This window comes from Cyprinodon tularosa, unplaced genomic scaffold (genome assembly GCF_016077235.1).
Source record: "Cyprinodon tularosa strain WSP-4 unplaced genomic scaffold, ASM1607723v1 ctg16, whole genome shotgun sequence".
NCBI lineage: Eukaryota > Metazoa > Chordata > Actinopteri > Cyprinodontiformes > Cyprinodontidae > Cyprinodon > Cyprinodon tularosa.
In genome coordinates, this window is record NW_024038437.1 from 2071698 (window position 1) to 2094251 (window position 22554).

General features: G+C 37.1%; 1 protein-coding gene across 2 annotated transcripts in view; it reads left to right on the forward strand.

Annotated features, from left to right (window-relative positions):
- The window catches only part of LOC119780396 (protein kinase C-binding protein NELL2-like), a 142532-nt gene that overhangs the window by 86917 nt on the left and 33061 nt on the right, over positions 1-22554 (forward strand). Inside the window, exons 14-15 of one of the 2 annotated variants that reach the window (XM_038280430.1) lie at positions 6544-6666; positions 9107-9202. In XM_038280430.1, the coding sequence (XP_038136358.1) occupies positions 6544-6666; positions 9107-9202 (219 nt within the window). The remainder of the gene's footprint in view (positions 1-6543; positions 6667-9106; positions 9203-22554) is intronic. The other variant, XM_038280431.1, reaches the window with a different exon arrangement.

The following is a 22554-nucleotide window of genomic DNA, read 5'->3' on the forward strand; positions in this document are numbered from 1 at the left end:
CTTTTAATGATCCCAAACCATAATACTTAATAAACCAAACCAGCACTAAAGTTGTCAGGAAGATTTTTTTTTTATCTAAGTTTGGTGGTAGTTTGTTCTTTATTGTATCTGCACACCACATCTACCACATCCCCATAGCTTTTTGTAAGATGTTTACCATATAGTTTTCTGTAATGAGGGATCTATTGGAGTGTATTATTCCTCTTATGTTCTTTCTGAAAAAATTATAAAAATTTACTTATGAAGAGATGGTGGGCTCTTATCAAGTAAGACAATGCTTTTTTTTCCTCTTTTTTACCACGATAAAAAACTAACAATGCTGAAAAACACAACTTTAAGGTAGCCGTTTTCCACATATTCATTAATGAATTCATTCATTTTGACAAATTATGTTTATTTATATATTTTATGGTAGAAAACCCAAAATAAGAAGAAAAAATACTTGTATTCTGTCTATTCTCTGTAGCAGAGAAACTACAATTTCTCTTTTTTTATATAATAAATTCATAAGATCCCCAACCTCAGGCCTGTAAAATGAAAAGGGAGGTAATGTCGTCTATTGGAGGTCACACAGTGCAGAGGATGGTATTGTTTTGGCAAGAGGTGGAGGAAAAAACAAGCTCCAGCAGAAACAGACAGTCATAGTAAGAGCTCCCAGATGACAGGCTGTACATAATTGATTGTTTATCTGTCTGCAGCCTGAGCCACAGCAGCCAGCGAGGTAGCACATGCACACATTGCACGGATTTAGACGGCGATTAAAACTGGAGTCGCTTACACTGAGTGCAGAGTGTAATAGGCCTAAATTCCTAACTAACAAATTTCAGGGTTATAGTGATGAAATACACACAGTGACACAGACAGAGTTCCTCTGTGACTCTGCTTTCCTCTCTCGTCAGTCTCTGGCAAGAAAGACAAATAGTGCCCCCTAATTTACTCCCCTCTCTCCCGTGCTTTCATTTCTGTCTCTAATACCCCGTTTACACTACCCTTAAAAAACTGAGCCGAGACCGGTCCGAGCTCAGTAACTGAGATAACTTGTCGTGTGTGAACGGAAACAACCTGAACTGAACCGAGATAGACATAACCGGACCGCACTAACTGCAGACCAGTTCCCGAGGTGGGTTCGGCTCGGTTTTTTCCTGGCTCGGTTCTCTGATAACAAGAGCGCATGAGCAGAACGCGTCATCGCCGACTGGCTGAACATGCCGATTCACACTCCATTCCAGAAAGTCGGCTTCCCAAAAGCCGACTTTCTCAAGTACATCCGCGCAAGGTTGCCGTCTTCACCTGACCCACCGCAAACACGGAAGTACAGCAATAATAATCAAGCATAACTTTCTGAATGTGACGGGCGCCGCCATTTTGATTTGCTTGATTCCCTCCTCTTTCGTCTTCTTCTTCTTGGGTTTTACGGCGGTTGACAAACAGCGTTTGGTGCATTACCGCCACCAGCTGCTTGAGTCCCTCCTTCAATCCTAGCAGTAATACCGCACATCGTCACTAGGAGACGAGGAGTCAAGGAGTCGAGATAACCGAGATAAGTGTGACGTGTGAACGGTCGTCAAAACTGAGCTTGGCCTGGTTACCGATCCAAGCTCGGACCGGTCTCGACCTGGATCGGTTTTTCAAGGGTAGTGTAAATGGGGCTTAAATGTTTGCCAGGAACTTTGATGCTGCCCCATGACAGGTGTGTGCGCACATGTGTGTGCAGAGAAACAAGAATAGAGCACAGGGTCCCTCCTAAGTGTCCTTCAATCCATTCTCACACATGCTTGCACGCATACATCATAGCCTCAATGGAGGAGCTCATCACAATGTCACTTTCAATTTGGATGGAAACACGGAGCATTCGGGGGATGTAATGGATTGGATGATGGCAGGCAAATGGATGATGTGACTAAGGTGAAAGCAACAAGCTTTCAGGTTTCAGATTTTCTCGTTTCTTAGATTCCATCTTTCAAATCTCACAGCTGTCTTTTGCAAGGTTTCAATGGCAACATGTGGCACTAAAAAATGAAATAAAAAATAAATGACTTCAGTTGCACCTTCATACAAAAACAATGGCTGGAAAACAATTTGGAAATCTGCCTGATGTCTGCACGAAATGTACTTGAAAGCTGAATACAAATATGGACTTGTTGTACTCTACCTCCTTAAAAGTAAAATAACACTTACCTCCAACTAAATGCTAAGCTCTTTGACCTTATTTTTCTGCAAGTCAGCATTTTCCTTTTAGCAGCTTCCTAAAATGATTTAAGCACAATGCATATTATAAAAACACAATATCCTGTAAATACACTCCCACATAATGAAATCAGCTCAAATGTGACTTCAAAAAATACAAAGGTAAAGATTTAATCTGCAACAACTCAAGAACCTACAACAGCATGGATGAGAAAAGATAAAATCATCTTGTTAAATAATTGATGTGATGCTCACCAGTGCATGTAAGAACATCTGAGAACTCTGCTACTTGCTATCAAATTCTAGCATGCTTTTTGACATCTTAGAAAAATCTGTAGTGACAGTTTTGATATGAAACATATGAGCTTTTTGCACAGGGCAGCATTTGAAAGGGTGGCTCACAAGGAACAGTTATTAAAATGAAAGAAATGCAGTCAAACAAGGTTTACGAACTTCGTGTGCTGATCATTAATCAAGGTGAGATTAATTGTATGTGCTTTCTGCAGAATTACAAAGCATTAACGTATTAATGCTGAAGGATCTCAGATTACTTTTGTTCATGTTTAGTGCTTTATTCACAAAAGGAGGGGTTCACTGGGTTCACTACAGAAATGTTGTAACAAAAAAGATAAAAACACTGATAACAGATTCCGCACAGACAGTCTATTTGAACTACTGAAGATTTCACTCAACTCATCATGCTAAATGATTAAAGTACCTCATTGTTTTCTTATTATACATTTATACATATGAATGGAAAGATACAATTTATGAAATATTTAAAAAAAAAAATATCAATATGGCATTGAGCTAATGATTCACCTGCTAATGATTCACTCTGTTTGTCCCTTCCTCCATTCGTTTAGCTCAACCAATGGGATGAGGGTATTCTGGAACGTTACATATATGTAGGACAGGGCCCAGGAACAAGTTTACCATAAGTTTTGTATCTAATGTTTCTTTGTCTTCATTTTCTATTAGCTTTTCACTGACAATTTTTTTACTCTCATCAGGCCATCATGGAGTAGAGTCCGTTCCTTTTCCACTAAATAAGGGAAAGGTACTTTTATTTCTAAATACGGAACAATTCCATTTTTCAAGGGATGGTTGGCAACCCTAATTGCACCCGTTTCCTAAAGATCAAATCTCTTTTGGATTCTCAACATATTATTACTTATATTTGCCATTATTTTACATTTCATTGGCGATCTAAAGCAGCCGAAAATAGAAAACAATCATTTTCAGTCTTGAAGGAAAAGTAATGCATGACAAAAAAAAGGCTCAGCTTAATTTTATTCTTTTTATTAAGATCTGAGGGCAGGAGAGGACAAAATCGGACAGCTTAAAGAATTACTTTCTTAGAGATTTTAGGCAAATAAAACAGTTATTCTACTTGTAGAAAAGGGACGGTTGTTGTTGACACAAATTTAAAAGTAGTGTAACTTAATATAGCTAACTGCCCGAGCTAAAAGAGACTAACCTGTTAGCTACTGAACACAGCTAGCCACAGTGCTACCCTTTATATCATGGTCTTGTATTTACTTTTTTTTTTATCGTAAACATATATTTTTTTCAGTTTTGTTATACATCAGGTAAAACTTCATCGGTCATTAGAAACTTTAACACTACAGATACTCCCGGCTGCACACTGATGCTGCGTGATGTTATTATCGTTGCCTGGGCAACCAAAATGTTTTACATCATGTGGCAACGTTCAGCCAGTCATGTAGCGCAACGTCATTGGCATGCGCAGGGCATGTAAACTGACCACTCCTACAATAGGTGACAACATAGAAAGTGTGAAGAAATTGATGTCTCTGTAGATATATTTCAGTCCATTTACATTTTTGATTGAATTAAAAGAGACCAATATGATGGACAGAGATCATGTGTGCATTTAAACATATTTGGACTGTCAAAGATACAGTCGTAGAATACCGTATTTTCAAAACCATAAGGCGCACCGTACTAAAAGGCGCAGTCTCAGTTATGTGTGCCATTACTGTATTTAACACACACATAAGGCGCACCGGATTATAGGGCGCGGGTTTTATATACCGGTACATATCCTCTACTACGTTTAAATACCTCTACTGCGTATTTAAAAATAGAGCGGGAAAAAAATTGAGTCTGTTTGTGCTTTATTCATGTATTTATTACAAAGTATTAATCAAACCCATGGAAGTCATCATCCTCTGTTTCTGAATTAAACAGCTGCGCTAAATCAGACATGCCAATTTCCCCTTCTTCGCTGTCAGAGTTACTTTCCGTGCCGGGCGGCTCCTCAGAAATTATGCTGGCTTTTGTAAAAGCTCGAACAACAGAGCCAGCAGACAGGTTAGCCCAAGCATCTACAATCCATCCGCAAACTCTGGCGTAACTTGCCCGGCGCTGCCTTCCACTTTTCGTGAAATTGTGGTCTCTGGCTGTCATCCATCGCTCCCATGCCGCTCGCAGCCTTACTTTGAACGGCCGGTTTACACCGATGTCGAGCGGTTGAAGTTCCTTTGTCAGACATCCCGGAAAAATAGCAAGCACAGCGTTCATTTGTTTCACCTTGTTTTTTTACGGCTGTGAGATGGGCACGTATGGAGTCACAGATTAACAGCGATGGTGATGCGTGGAAAAAAACACCTGGTCTCCTTACATACACCTCCCTCAGCCACTCTTTCATCATCTCCTCATCCATCCAGCCCTTTTCATTTGCCTTAATAACGACTCCAGCTGGAAAACTCTCTTAAGGCAAAGTCTTTCTCTAAAAAATCACCACAGGCAGCAGTTTCTGTCCATTGGCGTGGCAGATAATCCACGCCCACACTACCCCCTTTAACATTCTCATAGCGGTCTCAACAACGTCCACAGTAACAACACACATAGGGCGCGCCGCACATTTTGAGGGAAAAAAAGACGTTTATATGCGCCTTGTAGTCGCGAAAATACTAGTTATAAAGAAACACCTTCACAAAGGCCAGCACAAATTAATGCGGAGATCTTTTTTTCCCTCACTTTAGTAAAACCTCACTGCACTTAATGCATGGCTATGATTTATTCTTTCACCTTTGTCTGTAGTACTTCTAGGTAGGCTACAAGCACTAATCATATTTACTAGTATTATCACTATTATTTTTTTATATAGTTATTATTACCTCATTCTTTATGGCTTTGAACATAATCTGTCTTCTAAGGCCATTCTCAAACTCATAGTACAACATGAAATCTTCTAATTTTAAAAGCATAACCAAATTATTTTGCAGCCGTCTTTGTTGATCACAGTTATTTTTATGCTTAAAAAAATCTACATACAGTTTAAAACCTGTTACGTGGAATTTTATCATATAAAGTGTAAGATCAATTTCTTGAAGTATTATTTCTTAAGGTGTAGGCTACTTGTCAATCTTACAGCTGAAATATTCAGGTCACACTTGCCTTAAACATTTTTAAAAGCAAACCTTGGAGGAATAGCAGTGCTTTTTAACATAATGCTTCCTCTATATTTGAAGAAAAATCCAGCCATTCTCCTTCGGCTGCATCTTATTTGAAGAAGGAATTGTCAAGTAATTGAAAATTCTTACTGGTTTGATACCAGAAACCAACCAATACTCCTCCTGAGGCAGTGTTCCAATCATGTAGGTTCTAAGATGAAAATAAATTCTCTTTGAAGAGATCATCAAACTTAAGTTTTAAGGTGAACATGTTTTAATCATGTATAAAATCTTTATAAAGTATCTCCTGAGGGTATTTAGTATATCAACTGGAAAAAACCATGCATTGCCTAAACCTTGTTTTTATTAGACCTTTACCTATTAAGGGAAAATCTCAGTGAGATTGAAAGTCTATTTATTAGGTTTCCAGGGCAACTAAAGGCTAATACATTTCACTGGGTAGAAATTTAATCTACAACAGCTGCGCCCCCTATAATCAAATGCAAAAAAAAAAAAAAAAATGTTTTCTCTCTAGGAGTCATAAACAGTCACCAAGGCTTTATACATCCTCCTTAATGTACCACTCACACACGTCTAATAGCAGAAAACATTTGGGGCCATTTCTAAGTCACAATTAGATCATAGCCACAGGAGTGACTCATTCTTGACTTGTGTCTTTGGCACACCGCTGCCTAACTGTCAAAGTGTTTATCCCTAATGGAATGAAAATAAATTACGGACCTACTGCAGTCATTCCCTACATTTATATCTCTTTATTTAAGGGTTATTTCCTGCTGGCAAGTCATTGCTTGGAGATTTTGCCTCAAATTTCTTCCAGTTTTATCAGCTAAATAACATACAGAAGCTTAAAATATCTGTATGTACTACAAAAGACCTTGCTTAGACCTACAGCTGTCTGTTTCTTGGCTTTTAGAACATGACGAATGCCTCAGTGGACTCCACAACTGCGATGAAAACGCCTTGTGCTTCAACATGGTTGGAGGCCACAGCTGCTCCTGCAAGCCAGGATACACGGGCAACGGAACAGTCTGCAAAGGTACGCAGTTACTTTCAATATCTTTATTTTTATTCATCAAAGACGGTCAAATATCATTTTTGTTTGTGTGATTGTGAAGGCAAATGAGTATGTAGAAAAGACTTTAATACTTTATAAAGTGCTAATTTTTGAATTTATTCATTTTTTTTTTATGTCTGATCTTTTCAAATGACATTGATTTCTCAAAATTCTGTTTTATTTTGACCTAGATTTGACCTTGAAGTCCTTTTTACTGATACTGTATTAATTGGTAGCCTAGTAAAGTAGCCCCACCCACCAGCAGCCAAAATCATTTTTGCCTGTGAGGGGTGTAGCCTCGATCAATGCCCCAGGCATTTAATTTCTGGATGCAAAGCAAGTGGGGTTTTGAGGGCATGACGACAAAGCTGCGCGACGCTGGAGAAAGCACAAAAAGGAAGATGACAACAACCATTGAACAGTTCTCTTTTGACTCAGCTTTGGAATCAGTTTTGGAAGGATTAGACCTAGGGTTTTTATTGAAACGTGAGCAGGAAGAGGCTCTAGGCTAATTCATTTTTAAGAAGGACGTATTCGCCGTTTTACCGACAGGCTGTTTGTTTACACTCCCCCACCAGCTTCCTGTCGCACTTACTACGTCACAGCAGTCAGTTGCACTCATTGGTCAGAGCGTTGGCCAATAGGCACAGACATGGTTTAGAAAAACAAGGGTTGCTCTCATCAACAATCTTCCGATGTCTCATTCATCGGGGCCAGACTAAATTACACATTTAATCTCACATTTAATCTGGTTTATCAGGGTGGTTAATTGGTGGTGTCAGTAAGATAATTTAATTAGGGTTGTTCTTTCATGTTTTGTTTCTCATTTTCTATGCGCCAAGTTATTTTATCTAGCAGCCAATATCAAACGTGTAGCAAGTACTCACTGACCCTTACAATATCCTTTTATTGGTAAAATGAAGGTTAAACCCTACTTAAAATTTAAGGACATTAACAGCCGCATATACATCTGCAAATAATTACCCCTGCCCTTTGTTAATTTAAATTATTATATAAACAATTATTTTATTTATAAATTTTTTTTCTGACTGGTACGGATATTAATAGTACATAATCTGTGGAAACAACCATAACCAAAACTTAGAACTCCAATGAATAGGGTTTAGAATTTTGTTTATAATAAAAACTAAATAAAAGATTTCTAGACCTTTGTTAAAGTGATTTTAATAAATTGGTTTATTTCAGGCAATTAAGTGAAATTACAAATTTAACACATACAAACATGATTCATAATATATGCGTATATCTGGAATAGAGTATGACAAAGTTAAAGTAATTTTACTCACCTTCCTACAGCCATTAACACCAACAAACTTCTGGATTCCTACTTTATTTATGAGCCTATACTATCATAAAGTAGTGAGTAAAGAAGAATAGTAAGTGACTAAGAGAGTGAGTAAATAAAATTGTATAATTCATATTCATACAATTGTTAAGAATCGTTACCCATTGATGTTCACCATTCTTCTTCCATCTTATGTCTATTTAAGAAAATTCCTTTTCTTAAACAGTCTTCCGGTTGAAAATTGCCTAAATGTAATAAATTATGTTTCTTTAATTCAATAGATTTTGTTTCAGTTATCGGTTCTTCAGGTCCATAAGATCTGAAGTACCACTCATTGTAAAACAGCCCACTCCACATCATTCCCATCTGCAAACTTCCCTATTTGTATATATATATATATATATATATATATATATATATATATATATATATATATATATATATATATATATATATATATATATATATATATATATATATATATATATATTTTTTTTTTTTTTTTTTGTGGTGATGTGCAGAGCCATTTTTGTTTCATCTACCCAAATATTTTTTTTTATTCCTTTCCTGAATGATAGAGTTGTAAATGAACCAGTTTAATCATCAATTAACTGCTTTAGCTAAAGGATCCCACTAATGATAGTAAATCCAACTAATAGCTGATACAGTAGTTAAAATAACTTTTAAAATTATCCTTGTGACATCAGTAAAACATGCTATCTCCTGTTTTTAGAACCAATGTACCATACGCATTTATTTATTTTTCTCTGTTTCTTATATGTAGTAGCAAAATCTATTTGTTTTTCATATTGTTCCCTGAAAAAGCATTGTGTATTACCATTATCTCCAACCCCCCCCCATCAATATCAATGACCTCTCTGTGTTTCGGGGACATATTAACCAAAAGTCTTGGCAGGAATAATCAACACTTTAAAATTAACCTCTGCGAGATGCATTAATCGCGTGAAGCGATGTTATGAAAGGCTGTAATGAATCATATCACAGAATTAGCTCTTATTCTGTATGCAAATACTACTTGTGGTGCTGGTCTAATTACACAGTTAATGCTCATTAATCTTTGAGAGTAATGGCTCTTCTCCTCTGGTGCGTCTCCAGCAATGTGTGACGGGCTTTGCCAGAATGGAGGGTCCTGCGTTTCACCTAACAACTGCGTTTGCCAGCAAGGATTTACGGGGGAGAGGTGTGAAACAGGTAGGTTTTTATTTCAGCTTAGCTCCTGTGTTTCATTTCTTCTCCCCTAAAGTGTAGACAAAGATTTATGACTGAATGTCCAGGAAAGAGTGGGTGGGGGGTTGAAAAACAAGACGGAGACACAATGCAAACTTGGTTTTAGGTAATAAGGGCTGTTCCTGTATTTGTCTTGGCATATCTGGGATCTGGTTCAGAATGATAGATTACTCTTTTCTTATGGAGCTTTCTGTTATCACGCCTGTGACACAAGCGTATGATTCGTAAATGCTGAGCACAATCATTGTATCTGCTGGACTCAGTGGCTGTGTGGATTGATGAGTGCTTTGGACTTAGTAGGTTTGTGCTGCCTTCTGAGTAATGAGTCTGCACCTTGTCCAAAGGGCTTGTAGAGGATTTGCACCTCACCTGGAGCAGAATGGGCATCATCTCATTGGAATCTATATTAATCAGTGTAACATTCTTTCTATATCCTAAATATTATATTTCTTGTGCAATACGTCTTAGCTAATTAAAAGTGTACGTACAGGACATTGCACAAATATTCATACCACTGGAGCTTTTATGATTCCACTTTTAACATGTGTGCTTCATGGATTTAGCTCAACAAAAATATCTATTTAATACACTGTGTTTTGCAGTTTTAATTATGTTGAATTGCAAGAAAAATCAGTTGCACGATTAATCTCCCAAGGATCTGTATATTGACTCTTTTTCCACACTGTCTCAAGTAAATAGAACATATTTTAAACTTTGTAGCCGTGAAGTGCTCAGTGTTTTTCTAATCTACCGCAACAACACATCAACAGCTTTTGTGAAATCCGTTTCAATCTTTAATGGAGTGTCCTTCGGAAGACAAGTGGCCAGGCTAATGAAAAGCCATGGCGCTTTAATAAGAGTCATTCTGTGTCTGAATGCAGCAAACTGAACCCTTTTCATTGGTTCCGGTATTGATTAAGAAGTTTTTTAGAAGGCTTTCTTTTTACAAGCCATCTTAAAGTGAATTAATTTTCTTATAGCGCTGATCTAAGATAATGAGGGAGGGCAGAAAGAAAGTGTGTGTATATGTGTGTCATATATTTTTTTGACCATTCTGTTTTTTTTACCCAGTAGCATTCCCTATAAACAAGAAGACCTCCTAATCAACTACATGTTTGTCATGTTTTCTTTGAAACCTAGAGATCTGGTATGAAACTACTTCGTTGAAGTGTGTAGTCCATTTTTACTTCCTGATTCCTAAGCCAGTCATTTCAGAACTCCCAGAGTTTCCTCTCAGAGAGCGTTAGATTTGGTATTTAATGTTGGCAAAAGCACAGCAGCCCGCAAATATGAAAGCCAGTAAGAGAAGTTGACCAGAAACAGCCTTAACAATACCTAAGAAGCCTGGGAATCATAAAAAAATCTATTATATACAAGTTACTGCTGCTGAATCATCTTTACTCATCATATATTTAGCTGTGCTTCATTCTTGTCTCTCTTTATTTGGCAACCGATACAACACACTCTGAAGGGGGGGACTGGGCTGTTGGTTTTTTGTGTTGTTCTGGCTTAAGATACTTGTTACCATTCAGTCCCTCTGGTTTAATTGCAGGTATATAAATGTACTGTTTTTCAGACTATGTTGCCCCAAAAGTTAGAAAATTTCTAATAAAAAAAAATCCTGTCTTAAAATATGTTTCCCCCCCGTTATTTTATGCAGGCCAGTTAGTTATACCTCAGTTTGCAACCTAAATTCGGCCAATCATATATCAACGGCCATCTTTCAATCAAATTCTTTATGTCGTAGTATCTTGATTCATACTGTATGTCGCAGCTAATATATGCAACAGTTGAAATAAGAAATATGATAATTTACTTTTCCATTGAGTTCCGTCCCAGTGTTCGCGGGGATGGACGTCTGTGTCTTCGGCAGGCGTAGAGCTAACAGAACTGGCAACGTTGCGAGGCAAGGGCTGAAACATGGACGGCTTTAAGCCTTCTACACCAAACCAAGCTTCTGCTGCTCTGGCGTCCTCTTCCACAACAACTTCGTCCCCACTTTCCTCCTCTAAATAAAAAACATATGACGGAGGAGACTCATCCACGACCTCCGACACAAAACTCTCCTTCTCTTGCATGTTTCTGCTGTCCATAGCGTTCCTTGACGGTGTCGTTTCTAAGTCACCAATTTAGTGCTACTTGGTCCCAATGAAATTTCACATTGGGAACCTACTAGCACTAAGTTGCTAACTGGTTAGCAAGATGCTTTTGACATACGGCCACAACCAAACTTGATTGCAAACCTTCCGCCACAACAATCCCTCCCCTTTGATAAACGACCAATCACATTCACTTCATTCACTCTTGTAAAGTTGGGCTCCACTTGGGAGAATTCGGAAATTCAACGGTTGGAACAGCCATTTCCCTACGACTTTAATGTCCTTGCTATGCAAAAGTAGCCCAGTAATAGTAAACCAATAGACTTGATAGTCAAAACACGAATAAGGCTGGTTCTATGTGTTTGAATGATTGTTTTAAAGGCAGCATGATCAAAATAATAATAGTGAGAAACTGAATCAACGTTTTGTATTAATATAGAGGAGCCAAACAGATGGCTTTTATTTAACAATGAAATTGGAATATTGTACTGGTAGGTAAAAATCAATATATCTTAAAAATCTATGTCAAATGGATGGTCAAAGGTCTTTATTACCAGAATGGGCTAATAGCTTGATAGGAAAAACCTAGAGAGCATTTAATGCGTCAGAATATGATCATGAAAAGCAAAGCTATCAAAGAGAAGCTACAAAAATCTGTCACTTCTGAAAAATGGCAGAAGCTGAGTAGAGCTGAAGAGCGTTTACTGTTCAGAACACTGGCCTAAAGAGTAATAGTATCATAGCATAACATTTTTTGAACTGATAAAAGCAAGGTTATTTTTGTCTAAAGGCTGTTGACAGTTTGTCAGGTTAACCCCAAACACTGAATCCAGGCCACAGTACTCTGTGAGGCATAGTGTTACATTTATCAGGTTTTGTTTCATACTACGTATGCACACCAGAGAGAGAAATGAAAAAAGGGGCTCTGTGTGTTGCAATACAGATTAGCTTGACCTGATTAAATAAGTTGGGTTCATTTACTTAATCGAGAAAATTATACTTGAGATGGAGAGAAACTGCAATTTTCAAATAAAAAAGAAATTTATGTTTTAGATTTTGTTTCAATTAATGCGTATGATTTCTTTACTCTTTTCATGTTGTTTAAATTATTTGTTATTAGTTAAAAATTCAACGCAACAGCATTTGGGAGTTAAGGTATTTTTCACTTTGCATTTGACGCTAATAAATATTCACCAAAACACAGAACTGTACTCCAACATGTTTGCTACTATATGCTGCTGACTGCGTCTTTCTGCTTCTTCGAAAATCACTTCCACATGTCTCAGCGCAAAATGAAAGAACATCTATTCTGATGTTCTTTCGTTGCGTATTTAAGCCCAAGACCATCATCAGAACCCCAACACTACAAGCCTAAGGCCTCCGGCAGTGTTAGGGGACTCCGTCAGTCTTTCTTTCTAAAAGAAAGGTTTTTCCTTACTGCCTCCTCAGCATGACAGGAACTCCCAGCGAGGATTGTGTCTGCAGCAGGAATGTATGTGGGCTCTGTGTGCTGTTAGATGTGCAGCTCTAGTTGTAGATGAGTTGGGGGGTGGGAGGGAGGAGAGAGCACTAGTTGGGGAGAAAAGATGGAGATATAAGGGAACTGACAGATGAAAAATTTAAGAAAGGTTAGATAGCGAGGTAGCGATTTGAAAATGGGTAGAATGAGGTGAGGTGGAATGGATGGCATAAAGATATTGTGGAAGAACTGACAGATGCAGCAGTAAAATGGGATCGGCAGAAAGAGGGATGGTTGGTTACGTGGCAGAGGTTAGTGAGTTTTTCCCAGAATGAGGATGTGGAATGAGGCCGTTGGAGCTGGGGCTGCCAGAGGAGGAGAAGCAGAGTTAGCTGGATGAACATGGAAAAGCTTTCACTAGGTTTGGACTCCCTACCCGCAGAATCCTGTGAGCTTTTAGAGGCCTCCCCAGGGACCCCCCACCCCCTGCATCCGACTGACGGCTTGTCATAAGCTGCCAAACGGTAACACTAAAACACCAGCAAACACATACCTAGAGTGTAAACACACTCTTACAAATGATCAACCTGCCTCCTGATTTTAGATTGTCACACATTCAGGTGTAATTGTGCACATGCTCTTAGTGTAATTGAGCAGGTTGGTTTCTCTGTTACTATTTGTGCTGTTCATTTTGCTCTGCCTAGGTCTTCTGGTGACAGTGTGTGCACTTCCCAGCCCTGTCATTACCATGCAGTGGGAATAGAGGGAGGAGGGGGACAGGGCACACACAGTGCTGACAGACAGGCAGCAGCTAGTGGAGAACTCTGACACATCATGAATTATGCAGGATACAGCTGCTGCCGGGCACATCCACTTCAGTCATAGATATGAATTGACGCAGGGCCGGCTATGTAATGTTTGCCCCAACATGTCGAAGAGCCACCATGCTAGCCACTGGCTCCTATCTTGGAGCCATTGATGGACAAACGTAGTAACATTTGGCTCAGTTCTCTGTATATATTATATATATATATATATATATATATATATATATATATATATATATATATATATATATATATATATATATATATATATATATATATATATATATATATATATATATATATATATATATATATATATATGTAATGTGGTCATTATTTTTGAAGAAATCTTTATTCATATTTCACACTTATACTCAGGGTGCCCTGTTTTGTTTGGTTGATGCTTATTTCCAACAGTGCTTTGATACAAATAAAAAAGAAGAATAATTGGATTTGTTAGCTTTATGATTCATTTGTTAGTTTTTTATTTCTAGAATATATGCATAGTCTCAGACTGTACATTTGGGAGGCTGCTTTTATAGTATATTGATATTGTTTTTTTCTTTTACATTTGCACTCATCCAGCTAGTAATTTGGTTTCCCCTAAAGTCAGTTCGACACCAAGCAATTAGAGTTTAGCTGTTCAGCCTTGACTGCCGATAAACCCACTTAGATGAGTGGATATGGAATTCTGCAGATGTTTCTTTGAAAAGCTTTCAGTTTAAATGTCTGTTTGAGCATAAACAAAAAGAGTGAGTATGTATCCAAATCAAAATAAACATCCTCTATTAAAAAAACTTTGAATCTCTAAATGCATGTTGTAGCTAAAAAATTTTCCTACGAAGCTGAAATCTTTAGTTTGGCAGCCCTTTGGAGCCACAATATGTTATTTGATTAATTAAAAACTGAATAAATGAATTATCTCTGGCTGTTTTTTTGTTTTTTTATCTGGAAAAATATTTTTTTTCTGGTTAAGAGGATTTTTATTTTATTTTATCTGGCTTACCAACAATAAAAGATAGATTCCTGTGGCTCTAGACAGTTGTTTATTTACTAGGGGTGTAAATCAAATCCATCATGGCGATTCGATTCAGTATCTATTTCCTGACCCAACGATTCGATTATTTTCGATACTCAAGAATATACCGCGATACGATTCGATTCGATTAATTTGCGCAAGGTGTGCGAGAACACTGGGACCCTTTTTACACCCGGATCTCCGCTCTTTTTGGCTCTCATGTCCCTCCGTCGTCAGACTAAAATGCCCCCACTTCCATACCGCCTCGGCCGTATCTAGACAATATTGAGCATAATTAAAAAAGCTTACTGCAACACACTGCTGTAAGAGTATAACCAGGAGGGCAACATAGGTTTAGCACCACCGCAGCACGGGAGGGAAAATTACGTCCAGGAGCAAATGGATAAAAACAGACCGGAGGAAAAAAAAACATGAATCGATTCTCTTGCGGACGTATCGATGCATCAGATCGTCGGCTGTTGGATCGATGCATCGATACAAAACGATTATAATTTACACCCCTAGTATTTATAAAGGGGTTTGGACCTGAGTGTGCTTTTAGGCAAAGTATAAGCAGGGTTGAAAAAAAGGCAAAATAAATAGTAAAAAATGCTTTTTTTTTTTTTTTGCTCTTGTACAGTAGGATGATTTTACTTTTCTTGGAAAAACCTACCCTAATAGTTAAGTAAAATAGCCACATCAGTCACCTATGCTTGTAGGCCAGGTTTGCTCCATTCTTCACAATAGATATGCAAGACTTCAATGCATTTAAAGATGGAAAGTTGAAACAGAGAAGCCTGTTCTGTATTTCCCGTAGCCTTCCTGTTATTTAACGATAGTGTCTCTGTCACCCACATAGCGTGAAATAAACCACAGACATTTTTGAATTTCTAACCACCACTCTGAGCTGATCAATCTGAAAATCTACCTGTATCTTAATTACTCCCCATGCGATGAAAGTACACTTAAACTTGGGAGAAAGCAAAAGGAAGACATCATAAATAAACCTCAGTTCAAGATAAATTACAAAATTTAGAAATTCTCTGACTTGATGTTATATACCTATTTTAATTTCTATTCCATTAATTTACCTCATTTTAATTCATCCATTATAAACAGAAGTAATTTGTAATTTGACACACTCCAGTCATCAGCCATGTTATGTTAATTGTTACTTATATGATATCCATGCAAAATTGTGATCACATTGAATATAATGATTGACTCACATCTTTCTTAAATGACACAATTTCCCACCATTCTTTATAGCATAAAGTCTCTCACATAGTAAGAATCTAAGTGAAAAACAGGGGCAGTGAAAAACCTTCTACTGGGATACCTTATTAAGGCTATAAAGTGTGTTAAAGAATGACACTGGATATATTATATTTAATCAAATAGAATGTACAAAAAAGCTCATGATCATCATTGCAGAGTAATGCCAGGTGATTTGCTTAAAACAAATCAATTATCTATTATCTAATAATAATTAAAACAAAAAAAGGCCTCCTCTTGAACTGTTAAACAAAAGTATCTCCTACTGTCCAAAAACATGATTGCTCTCTAAATTTCCCCTAAATTTCTGTGCATAGACTGCTGGAGATAAGGACGAGTCCCCATTGACCCTGATGGACAACTAGTAGCTGATGAATAAAACCAGGCATTTAATTCATGTTTCAATGGCTTCATCACAAAGTATAAAGCCTTTAGTAATATGTATGATTTTGTATTAGTGGAATTAATTGAAATTGATTCATAGAAATTGCTGCATTATTCTAGAGTGGCAAGAATGACATGATTGCAGTTTTAAAGATTTTCAAAATAAATCAGAAAAGTTTAATGTAATATGTGTTCAGCCTGCTGAGCTGTGCCAGAACTATCATGTCTATTACTGCTTTGCACAACTTCAGACAAAATTGTTTGCCCATTCCTCATCGATTAAATTCCAATCTCAAGTATATCGGATGGATAAGACCTGTGGACATAAATCTTGAGGTCTTGCCATATATCTCATTTGGATTTAGATTGAAACTTTACCGGGTATTCCAACACATGGATATCCTTTGGTCAGAATGCTTCTTTAGAGCTCTAGTTCTATATAAGTCGTTTGCAAGTTCAGACCCTGAACATGCAGCTCCAGAACCACATGTGGTACTTTAGGCGTCGTCCATTATGTCTATTACAGTAGTTATATTGGACAAAAACGTAGAATTTGCAAAGATCTTCTGAAGTGAATTAAATAAGAATGTGGAGGATACTCTGTCATTTAGTTACAAACCATGTGCTTTTGCTCATTTTTATTAACAATAAAAATTTTCCTTTCACCTTTTTGTAAATATTAGATTTTTTGCTCTAATACCACATATCGGAAATGTGGAACCATCAAGTAATCTCTATGTCATGTGTTTGTTCTATCCAGCCATTCCAAGCCCAGTGAAATTGTGCAGCTTGGACTCACCTGGTTCAGTGGCTGCATAGAACAAATACATGGCATGGAGATGACTTGTTGAATCTACATCTCCCACCTCGGTCTAATATCCAGCTGCTCCAGATGTTATCAGCCAATTAAATGCCTGTTATTAGTGGCTATCAGTCCCACACAATAGATTCAGATTTTTTCCTCCTACCTCCCAGTACACTCAGTAAGTTTTTATCACCCGATGAATCTTAACCCTTACCCTAAGGTAATTCTGCTTTTGCCCTTGGATTCAAATAACCTGATGTGTAATCAGATTATAATTTTAGTAGTCCTAAATTGAATAGTTCAAAAATGATCTGCGTTTTACTCATTTTAAACTAACCAAATCCAAAAAAAGGGTTGTATCCTGTAGACTGAATTCTCTTTAAATGCCACAATTGTTCAAAGTAAAGCTTTAATACACAGTTTTTAAAAAAGTAGGTAGATTGTAAATAAAGCAGATGAAAAGTATAAAGTGGGTAAATAGTAAATAGAATTTATAGTTTTACATGCAGCTGTTGTCAGCGATAAGCTGCATATTATCAGCCAAAAGAAACCTACTAGAACAGCCTGAAGCCATTTTATATGACTGATAACCACTGATTGCAGCATTATAGTGGTTGATTACATCTCAAAAGGGAGCTAATATCTAAAAATAGGAATAAGTAGCTCTACTCTAACCACAAAACACATTTTAAATGATTTTGAAAATTCATTTATACTAAATGGCCATGAAAGTTTTGCATTTACAGTTAAATTGTTTTAGTTTGAGTTCAAAACTGCCTTTTTTAGAGTATAAATGTTACCAGCCCTGGTCTTTCAGGTTTCTCTGCACTATTTGGTTATTAGCTCCATCTATCTTCCCATGCTGAAGGTAGGGATGCTGTGTTCTCGGTGACATGCAGTGTTAGTTTTATAAAGCACAAAGCATTTTGAATAGGAGCCAATTTTATATTATCTGACAGTGCATTTTTCTTGCAACTTTCCCCAACATAGGCTGTGTCAAACTACAGAGGTGGAAAGTAACGAAATACATTTACTCAAGTTACTGTATTGAGTAGGTTTTTTGTGTATTTTGTATTTTTCAAGTAGTTTTTAAAATCGGTAATTTTAAATTTTACTTGATTACGTTTTGAGTGAAGTATTGTATCCGTTACATTACGAATCCCATCCGTTACCGAGTAAAAAAAAAACTTTGGAAAACCGAAAGGAAGACAAAAAATCGGGGCCGGAAGCACTACAGTGAGTGACGTGATCAGCATGTAGATCTAGGCTACCAGGCGCCAAGTCTTTCTGTAGGAGATTGGGAATGAGATGGAGGTGGATCAGGAGAGCGACGACGGTTCAGAGAACGTTTCACTAGAAATGCTAGCTGAAACATCGAATTCTGCTGCCCAAAACGACGAAAATCCTTGGCCACTGCTTTTCATTTAAATTCAAGAGAGCCAACAGTATCATCATGCAATGCCAGATGTGTCTGCCAAAAGTGACTGAACTGGCAGCATTCAATAACTCCACATCTAATCTGCGGAAGCATGTTTTGGGAGAGATCCCCTGCTCCGTTTTTTTATTTTTTTATTTAACTAAGTAACTTTGACTTAAAATACATTTTAAATTAGCTACTTATTACTTTTACTTGAGTATTTTTTCTGATGGGTAATTTTACTTGTACTTGAGTAATATTTCATCCAAGTATTGGTACTTTTACTTGAGTATGATATTTTAGTACTTTTTCCACCTCTCTCAAACTATAAACTAGACTCCCTAAAAGCCTCTTGCCCACATCCTCTTTCTCATGTCACTCCTTCATGAGGGTCAGATTTATATCAATTTACCATTTGTTGTCCCATCAACATCAAGTATTTCATCCATGTGACCCTAGTGAGGAATCCTGAATGACGAAAACATTTTCTTCTATTGTTTCAAACTTTTCAATTTCTTTTTTAAAATTGGCCTGGACATCTGTGAACACCTGCTGCTTTATCAAGCCTCAGATGAGTGTTTATTGACCGAATTGGTGAACTTTTCCTTGCAAATGAATATAGCATGGTCTACTGTATTTTTTCTTATTTTCAGCTCATTATCCTCTCCTTTCAGCTCCTGCTAAGCTTATTAGGATGCCTGGGCAACAGTTAGAACTCTCTGTCACCACGCTGTCAGCTCTGTAACTAATGACCATCTCAACTGTCCTTGGTTCCCTTCTTGCTAGTTTCTCAAAGGACACTGTGGACTGCTGAGGAGAGAGGTTTTAGTTGATTAGATGCTGAGAACACACACCTCTCCCTTTCATCTTTCATTTAATCTGCAGTCGCAGGTTCTCATGGGCACTTTTAATCAGTGGCATCAAATCATGCACAGTTCAGCTCAACATCAACAGTGTTCTTTAAGGACAAGGAGAAAGAGATAAAAGAGTTTTATGTTCAACATTAATGATCCAATTTAGATTTGTGCCTCCTACCTGCTGTTGGAGAGTTATGTTCAAGAGCACCATCAAGGAGCTGTAGTATTTTACACCTGCAACGCATTTCAGTGTTTTATTACAAGAAAAGACTCAATTTCCCAACTTGTGACAGTTTACAACCAATCATCTTCTTCCATTAAAATTATCCTTTAAAGAGATGTACAACTTTTCTACACAGAATTTTACATGTTTTAGAAGTTTCATTGAAGATATGAAACACAATCGAAGCTTTTAAGTACATTTTGTATGAGTTTTTTTTCTTTTTGTTCTGTAAAAGTTCTGTGTATCATATTAGGAATGAAAGGAGATGGAAAGTAGAGGAAAATTATTTTGAAGAAGATGTGTGAGACGGTTGTAGTGAACAAAAAAGAATGGGGTATTTAATTACTGGGTGATAACTTGTCACATGAGAGGAGAGCGGAGCAAAAGGCTGCAAGCATAATGTGATTTATGATAACATGTATAAATGGAAGCAGAAAAGGAGCAATCAAAGCTAGGATTAGGATGGGAGGGAACATGAGAGTGAACCAGATTTTTATGGGTAAAACTATGAAGTCAGTGAAGTGAAAGAAGCAAAGGGGACCACAAAACTGGTCATCTTAGAGGATCTTAGACCTTTAAAGCCTTTTTCACAGCTTTTTTATATCATGCTAGATTCTTCTAACCTTTCTTTTCCAATAGCAAAATGATATATATATATATATATCCCTGGAAACAGTGAAAGAAAGAAAGGTTTAAGTAATAATACTCCACCGTGGAGAATGACAATTAATGACAAAAAAGACAATAAGAAATCCAAGAGGGCGTGATTTCTGCCTCAGTACTGAACTGCAATGTTGCTCCTATTTCTCCAAACATTTAACTGATATGAGCCATGCAGTGTTGTTTTAAATGAGCTTGGTGAACAGGGCCACTAGATTGGTGTAGATGTCAAATCTTTCTTTTTGATGCCACTCAAAAAGGACCGTTCCTGTCTTTCTGCTGACTCCACTAGGACTATCCAGGGTAGCCATCTCATAAAATTTCTTCCGTTTTTAGTTTACAACATTAGCGTATCCTTTCTGTTAAAATGTTCTCCCGTTGTATTGTACTCCTAGTATGAGTTGTATTACAACGAGGAAGCTTGGTTTGTTGCAGTCAGATAAGTCGTCCGTAGGCAGGGGCAGGGTGGCCATAGGATGGAACAGCCAGCTGTCTGTTCTAGGTTGAACCGGCCAGTGGTGGCAGTGTTGTTGTTTTCTACCCCATAAAGCACAGCCACCCTCCACAGATGTTACAGGCATAAATAACCCCTCCTAATATGAAAAGGATAGACCCAGGAGTGTGATTAATTAGCAAAGATGATAAAAAGAAAAGAGATGAGTAAATGAGTAAAGTTTGTGCAGAATGCAGCCAGTGTGTAAAATGAGCCAAGGTGACAATGACTAGAGTCAGCCAGACTAGGGACACCGGATCGAGCAGCATGTTAGCACTGCGTATTTCATTGGTTACCAAAGTTGGGGTCGTGATCCAACTTGAACAACCGGTACCAGATGTTGAAAAAAAAAAAAATATTAACAAAAATTTTTTTCTAAAAGATACAAAGCATAATTTAAAAATCAACAGAAAACAGCTACCTTGGTTAATGAGGCTGTTTGTATTTTTTATAAACCTTTGGTTAATGGATTTGTTGAAATGTTTCTATATTCAGCTAATAGCTTGGGCTATGAGTCAACATTGGTACCATTTTGTGGGTCAGGAGCGCAAAGGTTGGGAGCCTCTGGCCTAGATGACCCTATCATCACATTCCAATGTTATACCCTGCCTGTATAAGTAATTAATCTCTTATTAGGTAAAGTAAATCCATACTGACCAGGGGAAATAACACATTTGTTTATTGAAAAAGAAAACCTTCCATAGAGAAGTCTGCAATCAAAAGTTAAAAAGTTAATATTTAAATAAATATAAATCCTATTTTTCATTACATTTCGATTTTCTTTGCCAGTTCAAGAAAAATATAAGTCGAGTAATCCAGTCAGTATGTTTGTGTATGTAGGGTTTACCTTATGTTATTTCTATATTATATTTGGTTTCTTACACTGAAATCTCTAGTGTTTATAATTGCTGCTGTTATTGTTATAAGAAGGCCAGTGTCAGTTATGGTCACGGAGCTGATACAGAGGGACAGGATAAAGTGTTAGAAATAAGGAGGAGAAAGACAGATGAAGAGGGACAGGATTCTGAGGTGAGACAGGTGATAGAAAAGGGGATTAGATAAGTGGAACAGAAACCTTAAAAACACTGTAAATGATAGAGGTTCAGTGTGCAGGACTGGATTTGCAATACAGTAGATATTTGAATAGATCTTTTTTGTTTAAAATCAATTAAGAAATATTCCTTTTAAAAAAGGTAGTTGCTTTCTGAAGCTTCAGTAATCACTATCATAAAGTAAAGACGATGCCTTTCAATTCCAAAGATGCTTGCATCGTTTTGAGTTTGAAAAATGTTTTGTGAATTATGTAAATGCTAATTGTGATTCATTCTTTTGCAGTCACTCTCAAAAATCTTTGTATACTTTTATTTAACACATAACAATATATGCACCAATTAAAAAGTGCTTTAATATCTACCGTTGATTGCATTTTTTCTATTTACCGGTACGTCTTTCATATAGGTTGCAGTTTTCTTTCAATTTTTGTTTCTATTGCTGTTTTTTTCTACACAATTTTTGCATGTAGATTTTGTATGTTTCAATCCATCCCTCTAATTTAATTTGATTCAAGTTGGTTCATTTTGACAACTGCACTGTATTTTTTTTTTATCTTTCCCTACTAATGAAAACACCTTAATTTCACAACTGTTGGATTCTTCTCTTCTCTTCTCTATTCTTTTGTATTCTTCTCTTTTCTATTCTATTCTTAATATCAGGGCAATTGTCAGAATTTTGTTTGTCAGACACTTTACTTGAAAAGAAACTTAGAAGCATTACTTTAAAGACAGTAATGTTAGGATCCA